The sequence below is a fragment of the Pongo abelii genome, chromosome 11 (assembly GCF_028885655.2).
Source record: "Pongo abelii isolate AG06213 chromosome 11, NHGRI_mPonAbe1-v2.0_pri, whole genome shotgun sequence".
Taxonomy (NCBI): domain Eukaryota; kingdom Metazoa; phylum Chordata; class Mammalia; order Primates; family Hominidae; genus Pongo; species Pongo abelii.
The window spans coordinates 121,832,867-121,855,537 of record NC_071996.2 but is presented as its reverse complement, the minus strand read 5'-3'; the positions used below and the strand labels follow the sequence as shown (position 1 = coordinate 121,855,537).

The following is a 22,671-nucleotide window of genomic DNA, read 5'->3' as shown; positions in this document are numbered from 1 at the left end:
AGGGTGGACATGAGGAGGCACTTCTTGCTTATCAGAGAGGGGATTCAGGGGAGCAGAAACTTGAAAAAGCCAGCGCTCCCCCTCCCCAGAGAGAAATCAGGATTGGGGCCAGCCCCCACAGGCCAAAGGTGGGCAAGGGGACTCAGGAGTGGAAGCTCTGAGATGTGACCCCCTACCTGGTGTATACCCTCCAGCTGCTCCTGCCCTCTACCTATGTTGGTCAGAGCAGATGCCTCTCCTCCACCCCTTGGTAGGGCCTCCTCCTCACTTCTCCTGTCTTCCCTGAACTGCCAGGAAGACCAGGGCCCCTCACTTCCCCCAGCCCTGCCACCATGGACTCTGGTTTGGATTTGAGTTTTCTCCTCCTTCAGCTTTAATTCCATGGCTTCCTCCACTCCTGGTACTTTCTCTTCTGTGTCCCCAGACCAGGGAAGGGCACGGTCACCCCAAGACCCCAAAGCCAGCCATCTGTGCAGCATTCTAGACTCCTTCCGCTCCTGCCTTTCCGTCCACCTAAACTCCCTTGAGTCTCCCCACTACGCACAGCCCCCTAGCCCCTCTCTGCTGGCACTCTGCCCTCTAGAAATGCCACACTGCCGGTGGCCCCACCTCCATGCTGCCTCTCACCCCACGCCTGCTTGCACTGCTCCCACATGGAACGCTCTCCCCACCTTTCTGACACTAACATGCTCTTCTAGACTCAATTTAGATCTCATTTCTTCCAGGAGACCTTCCTAGAATCCTCAGGCTGAACAAGGGGCCCCCCGGCATCCTGGACTGTCCCCTCTCTTGGCCCCCTGACCACATGCTGATGAAATAACCTGTTTGTAAGTTTGAGGTCCCTGAGCTCCAAGACCTAGATATGTTTGTCTTTGCAGCCCCCAGCTCCTAGCACATAGTAGGTGCTCAACAAATACTCATGATGCTGAAAGGCTGAACTGTGGGATGGAAGGAGGACTCTCCCAGGGCACTGGAGGGGTTTAGGGAGGCTCCCACTGTCTGCAGGTCCATCTTGCCTTTCTTTTCTTCTTTTTTCTTTCTTTCTTTCTTTCTTTTTTTTTTTTTTTTTTTGAGACAGAGTCTCACTCTGTCACCCAGGCTGGAATGCAATGGTGCGATCCTGGCTCACTGTAGTCTCTGCCTCCTGGATTCAAGTGATTCTCGTGCCGTGCCTCAGCCTCCCAAGTAGCTGGGACTATAGGCGTGTGCCAGCAAACCCAGCTAATTATGTATTTTTAGTAGAAACAGGTTTCACTATGTTGGTCAGGCTGGTCTTGAACTCCTGACCTCAAGTGATGCACCCCGCCCCTTGGCCTCCCAAAGTGCTGGGATTCCAGGCATGAGCCTCTGCGCCTGGCCCACCATGCGTTTCTTATCTGAGCCCTGTTGTACTCGAGTTGCGGCTCTGTTGTACGTGGGGTGCTGCCACGGCTCCTAGTTCCCAGTCGTGCAGCTCTGAGCTGGACAGGAATGTGGTGGGGCAGTGGGGGTGAAGTCCCACCCCTCAGACAAAGGACATCCTCCTGCTTCCCAGGCTCGTGATAGCAGAGGGAATGGACACCTGCCAAGACCCTCCAGCCCAAAGGCTCTGCCCCTCAGTGGCCTGCAGGAGGCCCCAGCAGATGATGTCTCGAGAAGACAGTAGCCAGTGTGTCCTCAGAGCCTGGTCTGCACCTAGCTCCCATCCCTTGTTCTGCTGAATGGGCCCACAGTGGCTGGGGAGGCCAATGGGGCAGCTCCGTGTAGAGGGGAGATGGGGCAAAGGTGCATGCCAGGGTAGCCCGGCATGGCCCAGGACCTAAGGCCCTGCCACCTCCAGCCCCTTTCCTCTGCCCTTGCCTCTGGGTGTGCCCATTCAATTCCTGGTGGCTGTTGCTCATATGCTAGGAGCCAGGAGGCAGGACCTGGAGGTCCCAGGAGTGTCAGAGGAATGGTGACACAAAGAAAACAACACTTCAGATGAAGAAGAAATGGGCAAAGAGATGAGCTGGTGGGGAGGGGGCTCAGGGAGTGAGGTCAGGGAGACCAACTAGTCCCGGTCTGCCCAGCACTGTCCTAGTTTTAACTCTAGAAGTTCCAGGGCAATTGGGATGGTGACACTCAAAGTGGGATGGGGCTAGCCACAGGTAGGAGACTGAGAGAGCCATTGTCTGGGGCAGAGCCTGCAAAAGTCTCTCCCTGGAGGCCCAGGGCAGACACGCTGGGCTCCCAGCACTTCTCACGATATCCAGAGTGCCAAGCCTCCCCTTCGAGCCCATACCAAGGTGCTCCAGGAGGCCCCAAGTTGCCCGAGAAAAGCAGAGGACCCCGTCCCCTCGCACCACCTAAGGTCTCCATGTGTTCCCACCAGGTTGCCTTACCTGTCTTGGGGAGGCAGCTGCCACCTGGGAGACCTCAGGGAATTGTGGCAAGCTGGCTGCAGAAGAGCGACCTTTGTCCCCCCCCCGCCCCCCCAGGAACTGCCTTCACCATATAAGGGAAGATAGGGCCCCAGAGAGGTGAGGGGGTGGGGAGGCAGGTGCTGCCAGGTCCCTGGGAGCCCAGAGCCCTCAACAGCCTGACAACCAGAGCTGATGTGCCCCACCCTTGGGTTTTTTTTTTTTTTTTTTTTGAGCCTCACTCTGTCATTCAGGCTGGAGTGCAGTGGTACGAACTCAACTCACTGCAACCTCTGCCTCCCAAGTTCAAGTGATTCTCCTGCCTCAGCTTCCCAAGAAACTGGGACTACAGACATGTGCCACCACACCTGGCTAATTTTTGTATATTTAGCAGAGACAGGGTTTCACCATATTGGCCAGGCTGGCCTTGAACTCCTGACCTCAAATGATCCACCCGCCTCAACCTCCCAAAGTGCTGGGATTATAGGTGTGAGCCCCCGCGCCCAGCCCCTCCCTTGGCTTCTGAGTGAGCAAGGGATGGGATGCTTTTCTGCCCAGGGCCCAGGCCCTCACCACAGGCAGACAGCACTGTCCAGGTAGGGTCAGCGGCGCCTGAACCTTTCCTCCTACCAACCAAGAGAAGGAGGCTGAGCTGTCCTCCCACCTTCCCTGGGGTGAATGGTTCACGGGGAAGGAGAGGCAGGACCCTGGGATTCCAGAAGCCCCAAACCCAGGGATGCAGGGGCTTATACTCAGGGCCCCTCCAGCACAGATGGGAGGTCTCTTAGAGGTCTCCTAGAGGTCTCTTCTCAGCATGACCCTCACTTAGCAAGGGCCCCAGTGAGCACAACTGCTCCTCCTCTCCATCCCCAGGGGCACTGGCTCCACCTGGAGTGTTTTTGTTTTTGTTTTTGTTTTTTTTGCTGAGATGGAGTCTCTCTCTGTCGCCCAGGCTAGAGTGCAGTGGCGTGATCTCGTCTCACTGCATCCTCCGCCTCCCAGGTTCAAGCGATTCTCCTGCCTCAGCCTCCCAAGTAGCTGGGATTACAGCCGCACACCACCATGCCCAGCTAACTTTTGTATTTTTAGTAGAGAGGGGGTTTCACCATGTTGGCCAGGCTGGTCTTGAACTCTTGACCTCATGATCCACCCACCTCGGCCTCCCAAAGTGCTGGGATTACAGGCGTGAGCCACTGCACCCGGCCCACCTGGAGTTTTTATGAGATGCCATAAACCAGTGCCTTTGAACTCTGTTCTGCTACCCTCTCCCAGACGCCAAGGTTTCCATGTCTGACCCCTGACCCTAGGGGATCCATCTCACTCAGGCAGGAAAGTTGTGCAGCCATATCCGGCGTGGATCTCGCTGAGAAACCAGCTTCACAAGCAAACTCAGCACCTTGGGCAGCTGCCTCCCAAACTGCAGAAATTCTCCTATCACCTGTGAAGCGTGGTCCTTAGGAGGGTGACGTGAAGTGGACTGGGTGAGGGCAGTACCTCCTTCTCATCACAGCCTCCCAAGAGTTCTGGAGACCAAATGTACAGTAGTCCCCCCTTATCCAACGGGGAATACATTCCAGGACCCACAGTGGATGCCTTAAAACCCCGGATCGTACCGAACCTGGCTGCCATCAGCTGGAGCATGTTTCTGTGTCTTCCACCCACAAATTGAAGCCCCTTCCATTTTCACTAAGCACTTATCCTGCACTGTGGCTGCACTTTTGCAGTTTGAGGTACACCAGCAAAACTAACACAAATTTCTGTTTCCTTCTTCACAATTTCATGAACAGAAGATGCATTCTTATCATAGATCTTAGCAACCTCAGCATATGATGATTTTTTTTCTTTCCTTATTGAGAACTATTGCCTTTTCATTTAAAGGAAACATTTTATGGCTTCTTTTTGGCACTTCCAAATTGCCAGCATCACTACTCTTGCATTATTTAGTAAAATAAGGGTTACTTTGGGCGGGGGTTGTCTTTATTTTTGTTTTTTGGAGATGAAGTCTCGCTCTGTCACCGGGCTGGAGTGCAATGGCACGATCTCGGCTCACAGCAACCTCTACCTCCTGGGTTCAAGCAATTCTCCCATCTCAGCCTCCCGAGTAGCTGGACTACAGGTGCATACCACCACACCCAGCTAATTTTTCTTGTATTTTTATCAGAGACACGGTTTCACCATGTTGGCCAGGCTGGTCTCAAACTCCTAACCTCAAGTGATCTGCCCGCCTAGGCCTCCCAAAGTGCTGGGATTACAGGCGTGAGCCACTGCGCCCGGCCCAATAAGGGTTACTTTGAACACAAGCCCTGCAATGCCACGACAGTGCATCTGATAGCCCAGACTGCTGCTAAATGCCTGTCAGGGAGCGTGCAGCGCGTGGAGGTACTGGACAAAGGGATGACTCACGTTTCAGGTGGGATGGAGTGGGGCAGTGGGAGATCCCATCATGCTACTGAGAATACTGTGCAATTTAAAACTTATAAATGGTTTATTTCTGGAATTTTCCGTGTAGTATTTTCAGAACATGGTTGACTATGAGGGACCTGAATTGGTGGATAAAGGGAGACTGCTGTGTGTTTGCGCACACGTGGGCATGTGTGCACTATATGTGTGTGCACACGCTCATGTGTTGTCTGGAAAGAGGAGTAAACACTGGAGGTGCTATTTTGTTTCTTTTTTAAAAAAAAAAATTGCTGGGTTTGGTGGTGCACACCTGTAATCCCCGCTACTAGGGAGGCTGAGGCACAATAATCGCTTGAATCCGGGAGGCAGAGGTTGCAGTGAACTGAAATTGCGCCACTGCCCTCCAGCCTGGGTGACGAAGTGAGGCTCTGTCTCAAAAAATATACACATATATAAATATAAAAATAAAAATATATAATCCTGCCTCCTATGTCACAGGTTAAGAAAAAAAATAACACTTTCTTGTGAATAAGAAAGAGTATATATATATATATATAGAGAGAGAGAGAGAGAGAGAGAGACAGAGATACACTCGATTACAAGGACAAGAAAAAGGAAGGTAAAAACTCACCTATATTTTCATTATAGAGATATTCTCCAGATAAATCACTGTCACTGAATTGTTTTGGAATATTTCTTTCAAGTCATTGTCCAGTACAGGTATCTACCTGTCTGTCTGCATGTTCATATATATATATATATGTATTTTTTTTTTTTATTGAGATGGAGTTGCACCCTATCACCCAGGCTGGAGTGCAGTGGCACAATCATGGCTCACTGCAACCTCTGCCTCCTGGGTTCAAGTGATTATCTTGCCTCAGCTGCCCAAGTATCTGGGATTACAAGTGCCCACACCACACCGGTTAATTTTTATATTTTTAGTAGAGATGAGGTTTCACTATGTTAGCCAGGCTGGTCTCTAACTCCTGATCTCAAGTGATCCGCCTGCCTTGGCCTCCCAAAATGCTGGGATTACAGGCATGAGCCACCGCGCCCGGCCCTTTATTTCTTTTTTTTCTGAGACAGAGTCTTGCTCTGTCACCCAGGCTGGAGTGCAGTGGCGTGATCTCTCGGCTCACTGCAACTTCCGCCTCCTGAGTTCAAGTGATTCTCCTGCCTCAGCCTCCCAAGTAGCTGGGATTACAGGTGCTCGCCATGATGCCCGACTAATTTTTGTATCTTTGGTAGAGACAGGTTTCACTATGTTGGCCAGGCTGGTCTCGCACCCCTGACCTCAGGTGATCTGCCTGACTCAGCTTCCCAAAGTGCTGGGATTATAGGTGTGAGCTACCATGCCTGGCCTATGTGCATATATTTTTAACTGTCATACGATATATCTTATTTTGCAATTTCTTTTCTTTTTTTTTTTTTTTTTTTGAGACAGGGTCTTGCTGTGGCGCCCAGCCTGGAGTGCACACTGGTGTGATTATGGCTCACTGCAGGCTTGACCTCCCTGGACTCAATGATCCTCCCACCTCAGAAGTAGCTGGGACCACAGGCACACGTCACCACATCTGGCTAATTTTTGTTGTTGTCGTTTGGTAGAGACAGAGTTTCCACTATGTTGCCCAGGCTGCTCTCAAACTCCTGGGCCCAAGCAATCCACCTGCTTTGGCATTCCAAAATGCTGGGATTACAGGTGTGAGCCACTGCACCCAGCAACTTCATTTTCAGTTGTTTTATAGTAATTCATTAGACAGCACAGGTTATGTAACCAGTACCTCATTATTGGACTTCCAAATTATATCCAATTATTTGATACTACAAAGAATGTTGTGGCAAATATTCTCATTGCTAAATATTTGCCATTAGATTACATCCACTATCTCTTTGGGATAGATTCGAAAAAGTAAGGCCGGGCGTGGTGGCTCACGCCTGTAATCCCAGCACTTTGGGAGGCCGAGGTGGGCACATCACGAGGTCAGGAGATCGTTTCAAAACCATCCTGGCTAACATGGTGAAACCCCATCTCTACTAAAAATAAAAAAAAAAAAAAAAAAAAAATTAGCCGGGCATGGTGGTGGGTGCCTGTAGTCCCAGCTACTCAGGAGGCTGAGGCAGGAGAATGGCATGAACCCGGGAGGCGGAGGTTGCAGTGAGCCGAGATTGTGCCACTGCACTCCAGCCTGGGCAACAGAGCAAGACTCTGGCTCAAAAAAAAAAAAAAAAAAGTGAGATTGTTGAGTCAAAGACGTGAATAGGAAAACTGCCTTCCAAAAAAGCTGCATGAATGGATAGTCCCGCCTGCAATACATGAGTGGCTGAGTCTCCACCTCTCCCCAGTGCTCTGGTACAGTATCGATGAAGCTCTCTATCAGTTTGATTGACAAAAAAGAAAACAGTCATTGTGTTGATTTATGTTTTTTTGATTATCAGTGAGAGAGACCATTTTAAAATATATTTATTGGCTATGTCTCCCCTTGTGAGTTTTTAATTAATTTTTTGGGATTGTTTATATAGTTAACGTCTTAAGGCTGGTAATTTGCCTACCATTTATGTGATACTTGTCTCTAGTTTCTTGCTTGCCTTTTAATTTAGCTGGGAGAATCTTTTGGTGAACATGTTCTTAAAAATTGTTTCCAATGTCTTTGTTATGATAAATGTCAAACGTATAGAAAAGTGAAAATAATAGTACATGGACTCAAGCATTAACATTTATCATATTATTTATTTATTTATTTGTTAAGACTGTATCTCACAGGCTGGAGTGCAGTGGCGTGATCTCGGCTCACTGCAACCTCCGCCTCCCAGGTTCAAGCGATTCTCGTGCCTCAGCCTCCGCAACAGCTGAGATTACAGGCATGCACCACCATGCCCAGCTAGTTTTTGTATTTTTAGTAGAGACAGGGTTTCATCATGTTGGCCAGGCTAGTCTAGAATGCCTCACCTCAAGTGATCCACCCACCTGGGCCTCCCAAAGTGCTGGGATTACAGGTGTGAGCCACCACGCCCGGCCCAAGCATTTCCTTTTATTGTTATATCTCTTCAGTGTTTTTCTTTTGTCTACAGTATTTTTATTTTTTTTAATTTAATTAATTAATTTATTTTTTTTTTGAGATGGAGTCTCGCTCTGTTGCCAGGCTGGAATGCAGTGGTGCGATCTCAGCTCACTACAACCTCTGCCTCCCAGGTTCAAGCAATTCTCCTGCCTCAGCCTCCCCAGTAGCTGGGACTACAGGTGCACGCCATCACGCCCAGCTCGTTTTTGTATTTTTAGTGGAGATGGAGTTTCACCATGTTGGCCAGGATGGTCTTGATCTCTTGACCTCATGATCTGCCCACCTCGGCCTCCCAAAGTGCTGGGATTACAGGCGTGAGCCACCGCACTTGGCCTATTTATTAATTTTTATTATTATTTTTTGAGACAGAGTCTTGCTCTGTTACCCAGGCTGGAATGCAGTGGCGCAATCTTGGCTCACTGCAAACTCTGCCTCCTGGGTTCAAGCGATTCTTCTGCCTCAGCCTCTCGAATAGCTGGGATTACAGGCAGCCACCACCATGCCTGGTTAATTTTTGTATTTTCAGTAGAGACAGGGTTTCACCATGTTGGCCAGGCTGGTCTCGAACTCCTGACCTCAGGTGATCCACCTGCCTTGGCCTCCCAAAGTGCTGGGATTACAGGCATGAGCCACCACGCCCAGCCTTTTGTCTACAGTATTTTTTAAATGTAGTATATGCTGAACATTTTGTCTTCAGTATTTTTTAATCTCGAAGAGTTCTTTCACATTTTCCCCCCGTGACATTGACTTACCTGAGTCAAAGACAGTTGCCTTGTAGAATGTTCACACTGTGGAACTGAGCCTTTCCTTATGGTATTATATAATTTGTTACATTTCCTTCTGCACTTCCCACAAATCGAAAGTGCATCTAGTAGGTCCTGGTTAAACTCTATTTTTCTTTTTGAGACAGAGTCTCGCTCAGTCACCCAGGTTGGAGTGTGGTAGCACTATCTCAGCTCATTGCAATCTCTGCCTCCTGGGCTCAAGCGATTCTCCTGCCTCAGCCTCTCGAGTAGCTGGGATTACAGGCACCTGCCACCACACCCAGCTAATTTTTGGTATTTTTAGTAGAGACAGAGTTTCACCATGTCGGCCAGGCTGGTCAGAAACTCCCGACTTCAGGTGCTCCGCCCTCCTCGGCCTCCCAAAGTGCTGGGATTACAGGCATGAGCCACAGTGCCTGGCCTAAACTCTTTTTTTCAAGACTACTTCATAGAACAGTGCTTCTCAAACTGTAATGTTGTTAAGAATCACCTGGAAATCTTTGTAAAGTACATATTCTGGTTCAATAGAATTGGTGGGGAGGGGAGTTTAGATTCTGCATTACTAGCAAGTTCCCAGGTGATTTTCCCTTCCCAGGTGATTTTCCCAGTTGAACCATTCTTTCAGTAGCATGGTCAAAGGTAATGACTTTGCATGGCATCAGAAGGAATATATAATGTCAAGTCATCCCTGCGTGCGTGTTGCAAAGGTGGATCCCTTGGTTACAGCAGTGTCAGGCAGATACCCTTATGTTTGTTGTTGTTTTAGATTGCTGAACTACCCATGTCCACAGATACCCTTCTGTATTGGAAAGGCACAGCTCCCCCTTTACAATTAGAAGTCATCTTGGGGCCGAGTGCGGTGGTTCACACCTGTAATCCCAGAACTTTGAGAGGCCGAGGTGGGCAGATCACTTGAAGTCAGGAGTTCAAGAACAGCCTGGCCAACATGGTGAAACCCCATCTCTACTAAAAATACAAAAATTAGCCAGGCATGGTGGGGCGCACCTGTAGTCCCAGCTACTCAGGAGGCTGAGGCACGAGAATCAGTTGAACCTGGGAGACGGAAGTTGCAGCGAGCCGAGATTGTACTACTGCACTCCAGCCTGGGCAACAGAGCAAGACTCCATCTCAAAAACAAAAACAAAAACAAAAAAACACAAGGCTAGGCACGGTGGCTTATGCCTGTAATCCCAGCACTTTGGGATGCCAAGGCAGGTGGATCACTTGAGGCCAGGAGTTCAAGACTAGCCTGGCCAACACAGTGAAACCCTGTCTCTACTAAAAATATAAAAATTAGCCCGGGTGGTGGCAGGTGCCTGTAGTCGCAGCTATTCGGGAGGCTGAGGCCAGGAAAACTGTTTGAACCCGGGAGGTGGAAGTTGCAATAAGCCGAGACTGCACCACTGCACTCCAGACTGGGCAAAAGAACGAGACCCTGTCTCAAAAAAAAAAAAAAAAAAGAAAAGAAAAAGAAAGAAAAGAAAAGAGAAAAGAAAAACAAAAAAGAAGTCATCTTGGGGTGACAATTTGTCAGGACAAGTTTTTGATTTTTTACTTACCACTTTCTACTTCTTTTATAATACTCATTTTTAAATAACTTTTCCTTCATCTTACAAGGAAGTATTAATTACTTTTTATTTTTATTTTTCAGAGAAGGTCTCACTCTGTTGCCCAAGCTGGAGTGCAGTGGTGCAATCAGGGCTCACTACAGCCTCGACCTCGTGGGTTCAAGGAATCCTCCCACCTCAGCCTCCAGAGTAGCTGGGACCACAGGCTCTCACCACTACCTCTGGCTAATTTTTTGTACTTTTTGTAGAGATGGGGTTTTGCCATGTTGCCCAGGCTGGAATGGAACTCCTGGGCTCAAGCAATCTGCCCACCTGGGCCTCCCAAAGTGCTGGGATTACAGGCATGAGCCACTGCACCTGGCTTACTTTTTATGTCTATTATCCTTCCCTCCCCCAGTGTTTTACTCCCTGCTACACCCAGGAACCTGGTGCATAGTAGGCATGCAATGAATATGTAAAGGAAAGAAATGGAAATGGAACTTATGATTTCTTTTTTTTTTTGAGACAGGGTCTCAGTCTGTCACTCAGGCTGGAGTGCAGTGGCGCAATGTCGGGTCACTGCAACTTCCGCCTCCCGGGTTCGAGTGGTTCTCTTGCCTCAATTCCTAAGTAGCTGGGATTACAGACGTGTGCCACAACGCCCAGCTAATGTTTGTTATTTTTAGTAGAGACGGGGTTTCACCATGTTGGCCAGGCTGCTCTCAAATTGCCGACCTCAAGTGATCTGCCTGCCTCGGCCTCCCAAAGTGCTGGGATTACAGGGGTGAGCTACCGTGCCTGACGGAATTTATTATTTCTATCTTGGTTATTATATTTAGGAAGCTGAGTGAGTGTGTTTTAAATTTGAACTCTTTGTATTTTTATTTTTTATTTATTTGGTTTTTTTGAGACAGAGTCTCGCTCTGTTGCTCAGGATGGAGTGCAGTGGCATGATCTTGGCTCTGCTCTGTCTCACAGGTTCAAGCGATTCTTCTTGTGATCCACCTGCCTCGGCCTCCCAAAGTGCTGGAATTACAGGTGTGAGCCACCACAACCAGCCTATTTTTATTTTTAAAATTGAATAAGGCGGAGCGCGGTGGCTTATGCCTGTAATCCCAGCACTTTGGGAGGCCAAGGCAGGCAGGTCACCTGAGGTCGGGAGTTCGAGACCAGCCTGGCCAACATGGTGAAACCCCGCCTCTACTAAAAATACAAAAAATTAGCTGGGTGTGGTGTCAGGTGGCTGTAATCCCAGTACTCGGGAGGCTGAGGCAGAAGAATCACTTGAACACAGAAGGCAGAAGTTGCAGTGAGCCAAGATCGTACCACTGCACTCCATCCTGGGCAATAAGAGTGAAACTCTGTCTCAAAAAAAAATAAGTAAATAAAATAAAATTTAATAAATGTACCTGGTAAAATAATTCAAATTACAAACAGACATGTAATAAAATGTGTCTCTTATACATTAGGTGAATCTCACTCCCCAGGATTAGCCACAATTATCTTCTCAGAGTAAGTGAAAGTATATATTTATATTTGTGTCTATTTTTATATTTTGCCTTAATAGGAGTACACCATCATTGTTATGAATCTTGCCTTGTTCCATTTAACAGTATCTCTTGGAGATCATTCTATATCAGCTTGTATAGTTCCTCCTCATAGTTTTCATGACTACATGGTATTCAATAACAAAATGTATTTAACCAGTTCTTTATTGGTGGACACTTATATTAAGTGTTTTGCTATTACAAATGATACAATGGGCTGAGTGCAGTGGCTCAAGACTGTAATCACCCCACTTTAGGAGGCTGAGGTGGGTGGATCACTTGAGCCCAGGAGTTCGAGACCAGCCTGGGCAACATAGTGAGACCCAGTCTCTATTTCATTATATTTATTTTTAAGACAGTGTTTCGCTCTTGTTTTGCCCAGGCTGGAGTGCAATGGCAGGATCTCGGCTCACTGCAACCTCTGCCACCCGGTTTCAAGCGATTCTCCTGCCTCAGCCTCCTGAAGTAGCTGGGATTACAGGTATGCGCCACCACACTCAGCTAATTTTTTATTTTTTTAATTTTTTTTTTGTATTTAGTAGAGACAGGGTTTCACCACGTTAGTCTGGCTGGTCTTGAACTCCTGACTTCAGGTGTTCCACCCGCCTCGGTCTCCCAAAGTGCTGGGATTACTGGAATTACAGGCATGTGCCACCACACCTGGACCTATTTTTTTTAAATAAAACAAATTTTTAAAAATGATACAATGGGCCAGTGGCGCATGCCTGTAATCCCAGCACTTTGGGAGGCTGAGGCAGGTGGATCACGAGGTCAGGAGATCGAGACCATCTTGGTTAACACGGTGGAACCCCATCTCTACTAAAAATACAAAAAATTAGCCGGGCGCGGTGGTGGGTGCCTGTAGTCCCACCTACTCGGGAGGCTGAGGCAGGAGAATGGCGAGAATCCGGGAGGCGGAGCTTGCAGTGAGCCGAGATCATGCCATGGCACTCCAGCCTGGGCGACAGAGCCAGACTCTGTACAAAAAAAAAAAAAAGTTGTCTGCATTAAAAAAAATATTTTTGGCCAGGTGTGGTGGCTCACACCCGTTATCCCGGTGCTTTGGGAGGCCAAGGCGGGTGGATCACAAGGTCAGGTTTGAGTTTCAGACCAGCCTGGCCAACATGGTGAAACCCTGTCTCTACTAAAAATACAAAAAATTAGCCAGGTGTGATGGTGGACACCTGTAGTCCCAGCTACTCAGGAGGCTGAGGCAGGAGAATCGCTTGAACCCACGTGGTGGAGGTTGCAGTAAACGAAGGTCACTGCTCTCCAGCCTGGGTGACAGAGCGAGACTGTCTCAAAAAAAAAAAAAATTATATACATATGGATAGTCTCAAATTACTTTCCAAGGAGGTTGCACCAGTTTACAGGCCTGTTTCCCTATATCCTCTGGAGTGATTGTGTGTGTGTGTGTGTGTGTGTTACAAGCAAACAGGGAATCTCTGCCCCACACCAGGCTCTAGTAGAGACATTTTCACATCTGACATCTCCAAAGCCAGAAGATATCACCTTCCTCCAACTCCTCCACTCCTGCCCCCAGGGCCAGCTAGCCACCACTTCCTGCCAAGTTTATCTCCTATGTCACATCCATCCCTCCTTCCTTTCCTCTTTTTTTTTAAAGACAGTCTTGCTCTGTCGCCCAGGCTGGAGTACAGTGGTGTGATCTCGGCTCACTGCAAGCTCCGCCTCCCGGGTTCAAGTGGTTCTCCTGCCTCAGCCTCCTGAATAGCTGGAATTACAGGCGCCTGCCACCACGCCAGGCTAATTTTTTTTTTTTTTTTTTTTTTTTAGTAGAGATGGGTTTTCGCCATTTTGCCCAGGCTGGTTTTGAACTCCCGAGCTCAGGCAATCTGCCCGCCTCGGCCTCCCAAAGTGCTGGGATTACAGGTGTGAGCTACTGCACCCGGCCCCTTCCTTTCCTCTTTATTCTGCCTAAGTTCAGGTCTTCATCCTCCATGTTTGGGACCACGCCTGTGGTCTCCCAATAGGGTCTTGGATCCTTGTACGCCTAATTTAGCTTCCAACGTGCAGCTGCCAGGTTTCAGCACAGCTCACTCCTGCTCAGGGTTCCTCAAAGGCACCCTCTGCCTGCAAGAAAAAGGCTACTCCCAGCCAGGTGCGGCGGCTCACACCTGCAATCCCAGGACTTTCAGAAGCTGAGGTGGGAGGATCGCTTGAGCCTAGAAGTTCCAGACCAGCCTGGACACAACATAGTAAGAACCCATCTCCACAAAAACAATTTAAAAATTAGCCAGGCGTGGTGGTGCATGCCTGTAGTCCCAGATACTCCTACAGGCTGAAGTGGGAGGATGGCTTGAGCCCAGGAGGTTGAGGCTGCAGTGAGCCATGATCATGCTTTTGCACACTAGCCTGGGAGACAGCGACCTCGTCTCAAAAAAAAAAGAAAAAAAGAAAGGCCACTCCCTTGGTCTGGCCATAGATCTGCATAATCTACCCCCTCCTGCATTCTGGGGCCTCATTTCCTCATTTCCAAACTCCTCTGAGCCTCGCTCCTGCAGGGAGTGTTTTCCAATCCTCCAGGGCTGCCGAAGTAGGGCTAGGTGTCCCCTGTCCTCACCCGCCTTCCATGCTTCTCCCGTGCTGCATTTGCAGAATTGCAGTGACCATCTGTTCACGTTTCTTTCTCTCCACCCTAGGGTGTGAGTTCCCTGAGAGCAGAGGCACAGCCTGGTCCTGGCACGGTGCCTGGCACACAGTACGCACCCGATACCTGTGGTTGACTTGAACTTCATGTGGGTACAGGGTGTGTAGGTGGTGGTGGGGAAGCCTCACTGTGGTCTCAAAGTCTGGAGCTCCTTTGCGTGTTTATCTGGCCTCTGCGAGGCAAATCTGGGAGGATCAGTGTTTGCATGGAGAGCAGGAAATAAGAGCAGGACCCGAGGATGAGAGCAGAGACCGGAGAGGACTGGGTATTTATATAGCCAAGGGCTCTTGTGGTCCAGCCCAGGCCAAAACTGAGACTAGGGTAACTGCAGGTTTTTTCAGGGTGCCTCTTGAATCTTTTTTTACCAGAGAAAAGTAGTGGAAGGACAAAGGGCGGTTTCACACAGCGCTGACTCCCCCTCACACAGACTTGGGGACCGATCAGCGTCTGGGGCACCAAGAGGCAGCCTGGGGGCTGGATTCAGAAGGTAAGGTGTTGAGAGCAGACAGGATGGGGAGGTGGAGCTGGGGCGCAGGCACCAACACTTGAGATTGGCATTTCCCCCTTCTTCCCTGGGTGTGTGCGGTGGGGGCTCCAGAAACGCCCGACCCCTGGGAAAGGGGTGAGTGAGGCGGGCCCCATCTTTCCAGCCCCCGGGGAGTTCCTACGTCCGCGAGGACAGGGAGGCCTCTAGCGGCTGGCGTGGGAAGCAAGCAAAGGCTGGCGTGGGACGGCGGGAGGGCATTTCCTGCCGGAGCCTGGGGCCGCGCGGTTTCGCAAAGGAAGTGCCTCCCGGACGCGGGGCGGGGCGGGAAGTGGGGCGGGGTCGCGGCCAATGGCTGCCCAGAGGCCGCAGGGGGGCGGGGGGGCCGAGCCCCGGCGCCGGCCCCACCCAGGCCGCCCGGCAGAGCCAGGCGCCGGAGCCCGCCGCACCCAGGCCAACAAGTTCTGCCGCTGGAGCCTCCACCCCGAGCCTCGCCCCGCTCCCTGCCTCTGCCTTCGGGGCCGCACAAGCCCCGCCCCTCCCGTTCCAGGGCAGAGGCCACGCCCCCTCCCCCGCCGCATTCCAGGGCTGCCCCTACCCAGGCCTTCGAATTTTGCTTTCCAGCTACTAGTATCCCGTCGTCTGTGTCCAGGCACTTAATTAGTCCTGCCAAGAGGGCACATCTCCATTTTGCAGACCACATCCCCGAGGCGGGGAGACGTAGACGAGCACAGCCTGGAGGCTCATATTTGTGCTCTGACGCTGCCCTTCCCACCTTAAGTGTCGAGGGCCGGGGCAGCCCCTCCCTCCACCAACGGCCCTCCAGGTGTGCTGAAGCGGGGGTGCCCACGGCAGCCGCGGGTGCAAGGCACACACCCCACTTGCTTAAGTCCCCCGCAAGAACCACAGAAGCAGGATGGGGGTCTGGCTTTCTCTTTAGTTATCATCACACTGGGGCTCTCAGTTACAGAGAAGGCACTTAAATGGGAAGGCCACCTGATGCAGGCCAACCACATTCGACCCCCCCACCGGCTCTGGGGGAGGGGAGCACAACGACATCGCCACTTGACATCCCCCTTGGCACTGGTATGTGGGTCCCCTTAACCGTTAGACCCTGGGGAGAGCCCAAGGCCTTGACCTCCGGAATCGCCATGTTAGGAGGGGCTTCAGAAACAAGAGTTGGAAGGCAGGATATCCTGGGAGCTGCCCCCAGCCAGCAGGGGATCAGGCAGGGGGCTGTAGGGGATGGGTTGGCACAGGGGAAGGGGACAACTTGGTCGGGCTTCCTGGAGATCCCCAAACCCCACAGAAGGTCCCACCTCCTACAGATCCCCCAAAGGCACCGGTGAAGAGTGGGCAAGGAGGCACTGATGAGCTGGCGTAGAGACCCCCCACACACTTAGCTAGTGGGCCTAGCCTATGCTGGGCACAGAAGGTGCTCAAGAAATGTTTTTTTGAATGAATGAACGGAGCAAAGGGGTGTGAGGGACAGAGGACAGGGCCTGGGGCCCCTTGGCCCAGCTTGTTCCATTCAGAAAATAGCAGTTTAAAAAATGTAAAAATCCTTTCCCTCCCTCCCCCCAACTTCTGGGCCCAGGAAAGGGGCAAGGGAGGGGTGTCTCTACCCTGACCCTTCCCTCTCTCCTTTCCCTAAAAATCTATATACACATGTACATATTTATATGGCACCACAAGGGGGGTCTTGCCTATGCCCCCACGCTCAGAGCTGGGGGAGCCAAGCCCCAGGGCTTGGCAGAAGTCTGAGGTCATTGCTTGGATGATGCAGGGAGCAGCCCTCAGCTGTCGGCCCTGGAGAAGCTGCACTGTGGGGCCTGAAGGACAGACTCCTGCTGCCTTCCCCAGTGGTAACAGACCTTCCCTCCCTCCAAGGCAGGGGCAGAGGTTGGTAGGGGCCCTCTCGGTCCCAAGGGAGGAGGTGGGGCAGGGGGAGGGGCTGGTTCTCCCCTCCCAGCCTAGAGCTGAGCCCCTGGGAAAGCTGGGCGGGGAAGAGGGAGCTCTATGCAAGGCACTTGATGTCCACCGTTCCCAGACTGGGGGTCCAAGGCAAGAACCCTGCCCCCAGGAAGCAGAACCGGAAGGGGCCAAGAGGCCCAATTTGGCAGCAGAGAAACATGGCAGCATGGACAGAGATAGAAAAAGGGAGCAGCAGGCAGGGCCCCCCAGGTCCCCTGAGAATGGGGGAGGAGGTTTGAAGGCACTGACACGGGGCCTGGAGCTCACGGTTCTCAGTGCAGCCTGCTGCCCCTGCACCGCCTGGTGGGGCTGGTGGGGGAGACGCCCGCTTCCCCATGGCACTGAGTGTGGCGGTGGCCCATGGGTTTTCCTAACAAAGGCCTGGGCAGTCTTCCTGGGAGGAGGTGTGGGTATCATTGGTCAGGGGCAGGTCCTGGCCCCATCACCCTCATTAGCTCCCTGGCCGCGGCTGCCTAAGCACTGAGTACACGTCGTCCACGCGGCTGAGTTGCTCGAAGAAGGGGAGGAGGTCGTGGAGCTCTGTGTCACTCATATTGTCAAACCACGAGGCCACCGGTACCTGGGGAAGTGGGTGTAGGAAGATGAGGGGGGCAGGTGGTCCTGGGTGCAGAATTTCCAGGCCAGCCCTATGTAGCCACTACTCAGATCATGCAGTTTCTGAAAACCCCTCACCCACAGTGTTCAAACTTTTTTGACAGCAACCCCCAGGAAAACACATTTATAACGTAACAATGCAAAAGCTTCACGATTCTTAACCTTATCTGTGCAAACCACGCGGATACTTTTTTTTTGAGGCAGGGTCTTGCTCTGTTGCCCAGGCTAGAGTGCAGTGGCACAATCTTGGCTCACCACAGCCTCTGCCTCCAGGGCTCAAGTGATACCTCAGCCTTCTGCATAGGTGTGACTCCAGGAATGCACCACCACGCCTGGCTAGTTTTTGTATTTTTTGTAGACATAAGGTTTCACCATGTTGCCAAGGCTGGTCTTGAACTACTGGGCTCAGCTACCTGCCCACCTCAGCTTCCCAAAGTGCTGGGATTACAGGCATGAGCCACCGCACCCGACCGGATATTTTCTATTCTATTTCATTTTGTTAAAATTCCCAATCAGAACCCACTAAATTAATTCTGTGGGCCATCAGTAGGCCAACTGGCAATTCGAAAAGTTGAAACTTTCCAAACTCCGTTGCCTTGTGGGGGCCCCTGTGCATGGCAGACGCTCTGCTGTGTGTGAGGGGAAAAGACCACACAGCTGCAGGGCAGGTAGACGAGGGGAGTGGGCGGCAGGCACAGGCAACTGAACGCATGAAGGACTGGGAGGGCACCCACCCCCCAACTGGGGATCCAGGAGGCCAAGGTGGCCCGAATGGACTGACCCCTCCCTGGGTCTCAGCTCCTGTCCCAGTCCCAGTCCAGCCCTCACTCACAGCATTGTCTGGATGGAAGACATAGGAGGCAGGCGAGTTGTCCAGGATGAGCACCCGCCGCAGGTCTCGGCCCAACCGGCTCAGGTCCTTCACGTAGTTCCCCCGGTGGAAGACGCAGGACTCTCGAAACAGCCGGGCCCGGAAGGCCCCCCATTTGTCCAGCAGGTCAGCTACTGGGTCTGCGTACTGGGAGCAGGAGGTGGGTCATCCTGGGGTCCGCAGGTTCCTTGGGCTGCATGCGGGAGGCAGGTGGGAGGGCAGGGTTGCCCTGGGACCCTTGTGGGGCTCACCTTGGCAAGGCTAGCAGTGAACAGCACACATTCAAAGAGCTCGCCCATTCGCTGCAGGAACTCATCCACGTGAGGCCGCTTCAACACGTAGACCTGGGGGGTGGGCCAGTGAGGGGGCTGCGGGGCAGTGGGGCAGTGTGGGGGTGGCCGAGGGCTGGCAGGGCATGGGCAGAGGCACACAGGAAGGAGGCTGGGCCTGCAGGCTCCGCTTGGCCAGCTACCCTGACCACTGCTGGGGAAACTGCCCCCGCCCCCAACACACAGAAAACGATCAAAACTTCCACTCCACTGGCCAGTCCTACCTCACGAGGTCACTAATTCCCAGTCCCTTCCCCTGCCTCAGCCTCAGCCTAGTGCAGGAGTCCAGGGGCAGCCCCCTCACCCCAAGGCTGCAGGGCACCGGTCCCCGAGCCAAGTAATGGAGAACAGGCTGGACAGCACACAACCTATCCTGAATTACTTGAACTGGGTCCCGGGCAGGGTGGGGTGAGGGGGCACAGCACGGGGAGGCCTAGAGGAGGAGCCCACTCTGCAGGCTTGGAGTCAGCGCAAGCCCCTGAGGTTCTGTGTGACTTTGGGGCAAGTCTCACACCCTCTCTGGGCCTCTGACATTCCACATGTATCCAATTCCCATCCGAGGTGCTCCAGATTGGTGGGAAGAGCCTAGGGTCTGGAGGCAGATGCCAAGCCCACCGCTGCCTCTTCCTGGCCCTCACCTGGTGGACCACCCCATCAATCTCCACAGGGATGATGAAGTCCGCGTTGTTCACTGGCTGTGGGGAGAAAAGAGCTACTGGAGTTGGAGGAGGAGCCCTAGGGCATGGGGTCCAGCACACACCTCCCTCCCAGGCCAGGGTGGGGACCCCCCCACCCCGAGACCCGGGCTGAGGGCTGTTGAGCAGGGCCCACCTTGAAGGAGCTGTGCACCAGGGTTTCGTCCAGGTCGATGACCACGCAGATCTTGTCTGAGTCCTGGGCCTTGGCCTCAGGGAGCAGGTATTGGACTGGGGTCTGCTGTAGGGAGGGCGGGGCTGGCTGGGGTGCCTCTCTCCAGGCCTGGTCCTTCCTCCCACGCAGGTTTCTCCCCCTAGCCCTCTACAGAAGAACCCTGGGCCCCGGGGACAGATACTTCCCCCTTCCCAGCTTTGCCCCTGCCAGCTCTGGGGCTTGGGTAGGCCTCCTGGCTCTCTGAGACCTCTCTGAAAACCAAGGTAAAAAAAGCTTCCACTTAGGAGGGGGAATTCAGTTTCCCCACAGTGGGCAGGGCCTGGCAGGGGAGGCTGCCACCCTCCTGCTCTGCACCTTGCAGGTCTGCAAGTCCATCCTGAAAAGCTCAGTCAGGAGCCCCTTCCCCTAAAGCCCTGAAGACTGAGTCCAGGTGCCCCTGCGGCCCCACCTGGCCCCCACGCACCTTGGGGATGGCACCATTCTCCTCCACAAGCAGGGGCGCCCCGCTGTGGGCAGGCAGGGCCTCCCCATCATCCCGGCAGACACAGCAGAAGAGTGAGTGGAGGATACCCCGGCTTCGGGGCTTCTGGGAAGCTGCTGACTTCTGGTCACCTGAAGTAGGGAGGCGCAAGTTGGAGGCTCGGTGCACACTGGCCTGCAGAATCCTGCGTGTGTGCCCAGGTGTGAACCCCTGAGCCAGGGGGATCTTGCCGTGGCCCCTTCATCCAGACACACGAAAGCAGCTCCTGACTTTCTCTGAAATGCCCTTGTCAGGGCCCCACAATCTGCTCCAAGGCTCCTGCAGCTCCCCAACAAGTAGGTCTAGCAGGTATTAAGACGCCCACATAGGAAGTGCGTGGCCTGGAGAAGGGGGTCCTGGAGTGCTCTCTCCCTGCCTCTCACAGCCTCCATGACTGCTGCTGATCAGCCCCACTGCGGTGCCTCCTGACCCCACCTTACCTGAGCACCCCTGCTCAGGACAGCCAGGGCCTGGGACCCAGGGCAGTCCACCCCTGCCCTCCCTCATCCTCTCCACCCCCGTGGGTACGAAGTCCTCACTGCGGCTGGGCCCAGAGGCAGGGGTGCAGTCCCGCGGCCTGGGGCCAGTGTCCAGTGGCCATCTGTTTGCCCCGCCCCACCCAGACCTCCGACCTGGAGCCCAGCAGCGGCGGCCTGATTGACAGATACCCCTCCCACCCCATCCCCCTCCGGCCCCCTGCAACTAGCCTTTCCACCTTGCCCTCAGCTCCGGGGCAGCCAGGCCCAGGCGAGGGTGGGCAGACCTGGGGGCAGCGTCCAGGTCCTGAGGTCCACACGGGGAAAAGGAGGAGCAGACAGACCCCCACCCCGGCCCAGCCACGCTGGAGGACGCAGCCTCGTCGGGGTGGCGAGGCTTTGCGGGTGGTGCGTGCCCACTAGGCGCACGACTCTCCCCGCGGGCGCCAGGCGACTCTTGGAAGTGCTGGCCGTCCTCTCTGTGCTTCCGAGGGGGTCGGCGTCTCCACGCGTGACGCGAAGTTTGTGGGAACGTGGCTGTGTGTTGGCGGGAGATCCCTCCAAGCCTCCCCAGCCCGCTGTCACCTCGGCGCCCCCTCCCAAGACCCTACCAGACCGCAGCCCGGGGAGAGGTGGGGCGGAGTCTCAGCGGGTGGCCCATAGGCGCCCTCCTCAGCTCCCCCATCTCCCAGCCCCATTGGCGCCAATGGGGGTGGGGGGCGCCCATGCACCACGCAATGCCAGCCAGGAAACCCCCGAAGAAGTTCCCTCTCTATTCCTGCCTCAGTTTCCTCACCTCGAGCGGACAGGAGCGCCCCAAAGGCGCCAGGCCCCGCCCCGCGTCTCTGAGCTTCCTTTGAGTTCAAACTCTCTCCCTGCTCCCTCTCGGGCTGGGAGCTTCGGGCACGGCTGAGGCGGCCGCCCGGGGCGGCGGCGGCGGCTCCCCTGGGGAAGATCCCGGCCCCTTCTCTCCTCCCACGGCGCCCCGGCTTCGGCCCCCTCCCCGCAGCCCCGGTACCTTTGCCCCGCAGCGGGCCCCGAGCCTCCTCCTTGCTGATCTGAGTAATGACGGCCGAGCTGTCCATGGGGCCGGGCGCGCTCCGCTCCGGCCGGACTCTGGCCCGGGCGCCCGGCCTCCCCCCCGGCTGGGGCCGGAATCGGGGCGCGGGGGGGAGGGGAGGGGTGGGAGGGAGGGATCCCCGCAAGCTTCGGAGGGGAGGGGAGCCAGGTTCTAGGGGGGAGGGGGAGGGAGGGGGCGCGGAGGAAACTTTGTTACAACATGGAGTTTCCTCCCCGCGAGGCGGATGCAAACATGGAACCCAGGCGCCGTTTCAAGGCTCCCCCTTAAAAGGGCAACGGCTTCGGCGTGACCTGGACTCGGCTGCGGCTTTCGCCACTTCTGGGACCGGCGCGGCTAGGCGGACTGGGAGGCGGGCCGGGCCGGGTTCCTGCCGCGCTCCAGGGGGCGTCGCTTCCCTTCCTGCCGCCCGCTGGCGGGGCTGAGCCTCTGCGGCTGCGTGGCAGGCCCGGCACCCGGCTCACCGTTCCAGGCCGCCGAGCGCCCTGGGCCAAGGCCCGCCCGCCCGGAGCGCCCACGCCGGGGAGTGCCCGAGTGCGGCGCGGCTCCACCTCTGCGTTTTCTGAGGACCCGGGACTAGAGGCTTCTTGGTTTCCTCGTTGAGGACTTGGAGATAGCGCTACCTCATCTGTAAAATGGGTCTTCTCTCCTGTCTGGTGGTCGTAGAGATCACCTCGCAAGGACTTCATGAGCCAGCGAAGGCTTTGCTGGCCCGAAACAGCTATGCAAACCTCAGAATCACGCTCTTGAATGGGACGGTCGCCGCCCCCCGCAGCCCCAGGGCGAGGTGCCCCCGGTGTGTAGGGCGTGAAATTCCAACTCCTTGCCCTGGGAAAGCCCCCTGCCGACTTCTCCCCACGGCCCCACGCGGGGCCCCGCATGTCCACCCGCCGCGCACGGGCACCGCGCGTTCGCGCTTGAAGTTTTCGTACGCGCTGTTCCTTTCGCGTAGCCAAATTCCACCGACCTTGAGGAAATGCCACCTTCTCCAGGGGCCTTCCCAGATCCCCTCCCCTGCCTGCGGTCGCCGGCCGCCCTGTGATTACTGGGGGTGCGGTGGGGGTCACTGGACTCGCTGCCGATCCTAGGAG

At 54.0% G+C, this 22,671-nt stretch overlaps 1 protein-coding gene across 3 annotated transcripts; it reads right to left on the bottom strand.

The window, feature by feature from the left end:
- Positions 1-15,764: 15,764 nt before the first annotated feature.
- Positions 15,765-22,470, bottom strand: CTDSP1 (CTD small phosphatase 1). Of its 3 annotated transcripts, none has more exons than XM_024243643.3 (7): positions 21,521-22,470; positions 19,970-20,118; positions 19,468-19,572; positions 19,275-19,331; positions 18,559-18,651; positions 18,269-18,454; positions 15,765-17,401 (listed from the first exon to the last, which is right to left on the bottom strand). In XM_024243643.3, exons 1-7 carry the CDS (start codon positions 21,585-21,587, stop codon positions 17,273-17,275), a joined length of 786 nt encoding a protein of 261 aa, XP_024099411.1. In that variant the 5' UTR covers positions 21,588-22,470; the 3' UTR covers positions 15,765-17,272. The 3 variants fall into 3 exon arrangements, with proteins under 3 accessions (XP_024099411.1, XP_024099413.1, XP_063569118.1); XM_024243645.3 differs by having other exon boundaries at positions 19,468-19,569; XM_063713048.1 differs by having other exon boundaries at positions 15,765-18,454; positions 19,468-19,569.
- Between the last annotated feature and the right edge of the window lie 201 nt (positions 22,471-22,671).

Coding starts and splice junctions, on each gene's coding strand:
- CTDSP1 (XM_063713048.1), bottom strand. CDS start 21,587: ATGGACAGCTCGGCCGTCATTACTCAGATCAGCAAGGAGGAGGCTCGG. Junction 18,652..19,274: donor TTGATGGGGTGGTCCACCAG/GTGAGGGCCAGG, acceptor CCCACCCCCCAG/GTCTACGTGTTGAAGCGGCC. Junction 18,455..18,558: donor TCACTGCTAGCCTTGCCAAG/GTGAGCCCCACA, acceptor TCCTGCTCCCAG/TACGCAGACCCAGTAGCTGA.